Source organism: Vulpes lagopus, chromosome 7 (genome assembly GCF_018345385.1).
Source record: "Vulpes lagopus strain Blue_001 chromosome 7, ASM1834538v1, whole genome shotgun sequence".
Lineage (NCBI taxonomy): Eukaryota > Metazoa > Chordata > Mammalia > Carnivora > Canidae > Vulpes > Vulpes lagopus.
In genome coordinates, this window is record NC_054830.1 from 21100159 (window position 1) to 21106500 (window position 6342).

Here is a 6342-nt window from a genome sequence, read left to right on the forward strand (position 1 = left end):
TTCAACAGGTTAGATTTAGGCTGAAGGGCCACAAACAATTTACTATACTTTCCATCTATAGTATACAATTCCATTAATGGCTAAAAAATGAGTCCATATTAGCATACAACTGGATCGACCATTAAAACAGTGGTAAAGATTCCTTCAACTCTAAATTCCCCCTACAAAGTTTTAGAATATATGGTTTGAAAATACATCTGCAGACAGAATGGGTCCATAGATTGCATTAGATATTCAAAGGGATCCATGGCCTAATAAGGTTAAAAATCACTGGTTGTCAACATTAAAAATTATCCCCACTTCAAAAAAGGTCAATATCCTTTGACACCTAATACACTGCCCCACCACCAATTAACGGTCCATACAATTCATTAATCAACAAGCATATATACATAAATGTGCTTTGTAAACTACTGCTCAAATGTGAGGGGCTATTATTACAACCTTGTTACAATTAATACCCCACCACCTACTCAAAAAAATCCATCTCATCCCCTTATTGTTACTGAATAAATCTCTTATTTGACTGAGCTTGTGTTCTAGGCAGAGCTACCTGCACCGAACACCAGGCACAAGAGGCTAGAGGGCCTTATACTTGGAGAAACATCTTTCAGCTTGCCCGGGGCACTGCCACCGTCCTCCGGTGTAATTATTAATAGTGCCTCCAGTTTCTGGGGGATCCCTGGGTGGCTCAGGGGTTTAGTGCCACCTTTGGCCCAGGGCCTGATCCTGGAATCCCGGGATTGAGTCCCACGTAGGGATCCCAGCATGGAGCCTGCTTCTCCCTCTGCCTGTGTCTCTGGCTCTCTCTCTCTCTCTCTCTATGTCTATAATCAATCAATCAATCAATCAATCAACCAATCTTTTAAAAAAAAAAATAGTGCCTCCAGTTTCTAAATTGTCCCAGTTTGGATCATAACATTATATGGTCACACTTCTTATAAATCACTTTAAAGAACTGGCTCATTACCCTGAGGGTAATAGGATAAAGTGCTTGGAAGAAAGGAGTGACAACATTAGCTCTAAGTTTTAGAAGAATCAATGAGATGGCAATGAAAGTGATGAAGAGCAAGCCATGAGGCAGGAAGGATCCTGGAGGCCAAGTCCTGGACTGGGGTGGTACCAGTGGAGATAAAGAGGCAGGCTGGCTTCTTGGATAGATGAATGGGGGTGGGGTGGGGGGAGTAGTGTGTGTCAAGAATGACCCCGGGGCATGTCCAGCCTAGGCATGTGGATGGTTGGTGGTGCTAATCACTGAAACGCAGACCCTGAAAGCTTTGGCGGGAAGGTGATGGGCTGAGGTTTAAGGGAGTCTCCAGGTCAGACGTATAGGGGGCCCTTCACACAAAGAGTAATACCTGCCAGGCGCTGTGCACGGCATTGTCAAGAGTGGGGAAGGTGTGTAGCCCAAGCACAGCAGTTAATGCCGTAAAGGAGAACTACAGGGAGTTTGGGGCGCGTCTTACAGTAAGGCCTGGCCTACTCCTGGCGGTATGGGGCGGCTTCCCTGAAGAAGTGACATCCGAGGTGTGTCCCCTTCAGGCCACCCGGGGCCTAGCCTGCGGACGGCGGCCCTCCACCCGCTGCCGGGCCCCAACCCCGCCGACCTGCCTGCCGTCCCGCCGGTGCCTCACGAGCGTCACCTCCCCGTAGCTGCCCCTGCCCACGACTCGCAGGTAGCAGTAGGCGGCCAGGGGCATATTCCCGGCGCCGGCCCAAAGCTGAGATGCGGCGACAGCGGCGGCCAGAGTCGCGGGCCGTGGCGGGACACCGCGCTCATGCCCAAGGGGCCGCGGTGCCGGCCGCCGCTGAGACTGTCGGGCCGCGACCGGAGCGCGGAGGCTGGGCCCACAGCAACGCCGCTGCCATAGCGATCCCGGCCAGAGCCGCACCGCGCATGCTCCCGCCGCCCGGAAGCACCCGCCACCGAGCCTCAGCGCCGGGCGGCCAGAGGGGTTCCGCCGGCCGGGAGGACCCGCCATAGAGTCCAGGCTCGCCGCGGCCAGAGCGGCTCCGCTGCTCCCAGCGCGCGCGTCTTCCGCCTCAGTTACCCCACCGGGAACTTCCGGTGGCCGGGGACAATGAAATCCCGGAAGCTTGATTCCACGTATTGATCTAAGCGCTTTGGAAGTATTGGTCATTCCATGTACAAGTCATTTTATTGGCCGAGCGCCTACCGTGTGCCGGCCCGACAACGTCCCTCTCCTCCTGAGTCTCCCGTTCTGATGGAGGGATGACAGACTAGATTCCACAAGTAACGTCACACAACGGTTAATGTGTGCATCTAGGAATCCAGCTTATTTGCATGCATTTCAAAAACAACTCAAGGGCAGCGCCGGTGGCTCAGCGGTTTAGCGCCTGCCTGCAGCCCGGGGTGTGATCCTGGAGACCCGGGATCGAGTCTCGCGTCGGGCTCCCTGCATGGAGCCTGCTTCTCCCTCTGCCTGTGTCTCTGCCTCTGTGTGTGTGTGTGTGTGTGTGTGTGTCATGAATAAATAAATAAAATACTAAAAACCAAACAAAAACAACTCAAGATATCCGTACCCCTCACCCCTAACCGCTTCAGCTTGCGCATTAAATACAAAGAACTCTCACCATCATCCCAACACCTCTCATCATCATCCCAATAACTCTCATCACCAATCCAACCAAAGAACTCTCATCATCATCCCAACAACTCTCATCATCATCCCAACCAAAGAACTCTCATTATCATCATCCCAACCAAAGAACTCTCATCATCATCCCAACCAAAGAACTCTCATCATCATCCCAACAACTCTCATCATCATCCCAACCAAAGAACTCTCATCATCATCCCAACAACTCTCATCATCATCCAACCCCCTTGCACTGTAACTTGATCAGATTCTGGCACGGTTTTTAACAGCTCAATGTAGTGTCTGTCAGAGGACCCTCCTTAAAAGACCCGTGTGTGAAAGTTCAAAGCTGCCCAAAGAATTTGTTGTTTGATCCAACTGACCTTTCCCTGCTCTTTTCTAGAGCATTTGCCTAAACCCTCCCTTTGTCCCAATCGGATAAATACATGTGTGTCTCCTGTGACACTGGAGCTTCTTTCTCAAGGACTTGGAATCCATCCCCCTTGCAATGGAACATTTTGCTACATCCAAGAACCAATTTTTGCCCAGTTGGGGGCAATATCGCCCCTGTTTGTTGAGAATGGGGAAGGTCAAAGAATAGAAATTCAACCAAGTAAATGTGAAGATCTTCATGACTCCATTAAGCCATTTGTGAATAGAGCTGCATCGTATTTAGCAAGTAGAGAGATACTCTAAGGGGTTATTCAAGATGGAAAAGTTTTTACTGGAAGGAAGATAGAAGAAGGAAGTGATTACTGAAAGAAAAGAGAGAGAGAAGAAATAGCTTTCAGTTATTCCTGAAAGTTTCAGGCCAGGGCATCCTCTTTTTGGGGGGAGGAGGGGCGGAGAAAATGGCAGGGATTTTAATTGTACAGATTATCTCACTAGTGCTGATCAGGAAATTTCAGGTTGACCATTAGAAGGTCACATTCTTGGGTTTGGTTGAGACTGTAATAAAGTCTGGGTTTGATGTTTGGGGGGCCTGGGTGAGGGGGCATATGACTCCATCTGGGGCTTGTTGTTTCATTTTTAATAATACTATTGCCCCCAGAAAGTTAATTCATGCTTTTTCCCAGTAAATCCCCACTTCTTTCTTAGAGACAAGTACATGAGCTCCTTTAATCTTTCTATCCACCCTGTGAGACTGGTACTATTATCATCCTCATTTTACAGTTAAGAAAATCAAATCTCTGGGAAGTTAAGAAACTCCTGCTAATGGAGAGAATAAATTGGAGTCAACATTGCTAACAGGGTTATTTAAAATGGAGCCAGGAGGACATTGAGGATGTTGAGGAAGTAGAGCCTATGCATGTCTTCTCTCTGAAATTCTCAGAATTTTTGCTAAATTCCGCTAAAAGCCAAGGCATCTGCTACGTGGTAAAATGGACATGAATGGACTTTCTGCCTAACACTAGCCCTGGCAATCAATCCCATATAGATTAGCGTAACTAAAGCTATATCAGCACCAATAACATTTTGTTCAAAGCAACTTATGTAAATGCTCTCTTTCTTCCTTAAAAACTCTAAACTCCTTTGTCTCTCCAGAGCTTGTTTTTGATTTTGGTGGAATATGCGTCTCCCGGATTGCATTCCCTAAGACCCCAAATAAATGCACATGTTTTATTTTGCAGCTTGCAATTTTGTCTTTCATTGGTCAACACCCAAAACAACATTCTGGAAGGCTTATGGCTTGCTCACTCCTAAAACTCCTGTAGTTACTTGGCTCCAAGTATTGGAAAATTGGGAAAAAGTCTCTGTGGTTGAAGCTGAGTGACCCCGGGGAGGCGAGGCCGGGTGAGATGGAGGGGTCAGCAGGAGCCGGACTACTCAGGACAGGAAATGTGTAAGACAGGGAAAGGTCTCAAGCAGATCAACATTTTAAAATGATGACTCTGGCTGCTGCCAGAGATTAAACTGTAGGAGTAGAGTGGAAGTACGGGGAGCAACCGTGTAGGTGAGAGATGAGGGTGGCTTGGCCTTGGTGATAACTGGGGATTTGGAGAGAAGTGAATGGATTGGAAAGATGTTTAAGGGAGTCAGAGGTAGAGGGTGAAGGGTGGGGAACCTAGGGGAGGAAGCCACCCAGAATGCCACCTAGCTTTCTGGCTTGGATGTCTAGATGGACAGTGATGGCCTTTACTGGGGTGGACAACAAGAGGGGAAGACCACGGTTGGTGGTGGAGTGTGTGAGGGGAACGGAAAGTCAGGAGTTCAGTTTGGACATAGCAGATTGAGGGGCCATGAACAAATCAAGCAGGCAGTTTGCTATATGGATGGAACTCAGAGCGGGCTATGTCTTATGTGTCATCCGTTTGCACCAACAGCACCAGCCAGGCCGTCAGGCTCAATCTCCAGCAACCTCACCTGCTCTCTGTCCACCCATCCACCACCTTCCACATCCATGGGGCGAGTCAACCTCTCCATCTTTAACATGGGAACAGTAATGGTATCCATCTCTTGGGGGTAGTGGTGAGCAGTACATGAGGTAGGACACAAAAGATGTTGAGAAGCTGGCCAGGCACTAGTCACCGTTAGCTTTCCCCAGACCCTCTCTCTTCTCCCCAAGCGACACACATGTATTTCTCGATCCTTCTATGAACCAAGCTTGGTCCTGGCCATCTCCCAACAGTCCAGTCTTGATCTTATCACACCCCTGCCCAAAAGATCTTTACTGTTTTCCAAGTGAAAAATTGGCCACTTTCAGATCTCTGTGACAGACTGGTCCCAAAGGACTTCCAGGCCGCCTTCGCCACCCTCTTCATCAACTCCTGCTTCCATCGTGCAGACAACCACGACTTCTCCAAGCATACTTCACACCCACCCATCTGCTTTCTCTCTCTCTCCTTCCTCCTCCCCCTGCCCAAGGGCTGCTCTATTTCCCAGGCCTCTTCTCCAGGAGCCTTCCTGTAAGCCCTACGGGAGTGAGCTCTGCCATTTCCAGATTACTACGGCTTCTTCCTTTTTTTTTTTTTTTTTTTTTTACTATGGCTCCTTCCTTCGGCTCCTTCGTGCTCTTTTAGCTTCTGACACTCCTGACACTCACTGGGCTTCCTTTGAGTTCTCGGCTCCTTTTCCCAATGCACCAGGTCGCTAAACACAGCGAGGCACTGGAGTTCATCACTGTGGTGTCCTGGTGCCTGGCACCATGCCCAACCCGCCTCAGGGCTTGGCTGATTCTCACACAGGGAAATCAACAGAACCTCAAATGCAATGTTGATCCATCTCATCTTCCACAAAGGCCAGAAAACAGACCAGAAGGTCATTCTGGCCTGGGGAGGATAAACTTTTTCCCAGAAGCTGCCCTGTGAGACAAAGTCCAAGACAAGCAAACAGAGATCAAAGTGGCTTCTGGGCCCCCTCACCCTGTCAGGGTCACGGCAGCCAGCACATCCCACCCACAGAGTCAATTGACTGGGGCCATGTCTGCCCTGTGTGCAGTGGCTTGTGGGAAACAGGGAGAGTTTGGGCAGAAAAATTAAGAAATTGAAAATCCAGAAAGGATCCCTGGGGTTTTCAACTCTGCTTCTCCTTTCTTCCTTATAACGCAGAGGGCATTTCCATCATTACGTGATAGGCTTCGGCTTTGGAGTCTGAAAGATCTGGGTTTGAATACCTGTTCTGTCGCCTGCTGTGGGACAAATGTCCCAGGGACACCACAAGGAGAAAATCAGACAGCAAAGGGCTTAGATCAATGAGTGGCACCTACTCAGCCATCCATTATGAAAACACAGTATTCGTCTTT

At 49.0% G+C, this 6342-nt stretch overlaps 1 protein-coding gene across 3 annotated transcripts in view; it reads right to left on the reverse strand.

The window, feature by feature from the left end:
* The window catches only part of NEK4 (NIMA related kinase 4), a 32925-nt gene extending 31040 nt beyond the window's left edge, over positions 1 to 1885 (reverse strand). For 2 of the 3 annotated variants that reach the window (XM_041763521.1, XM_041763520.1), the window contains exon 1: positions 1608 to 1885. In XM_041763521.1, the coding sequence (XP_041619455.1) occupies positions 1608 to 1700 (93 nt within the window). In that variant the 5' untranslated portion in view covers positions 1701 to 1885. The remainder of the gene's footprint in view (positions 1 to 1607) is intronic. The other variant, XM_041763522.1, reaches the window with a different exon arrangement.
* Positions 1886 to 6342: the final 4457 nt, after the last annotated feature.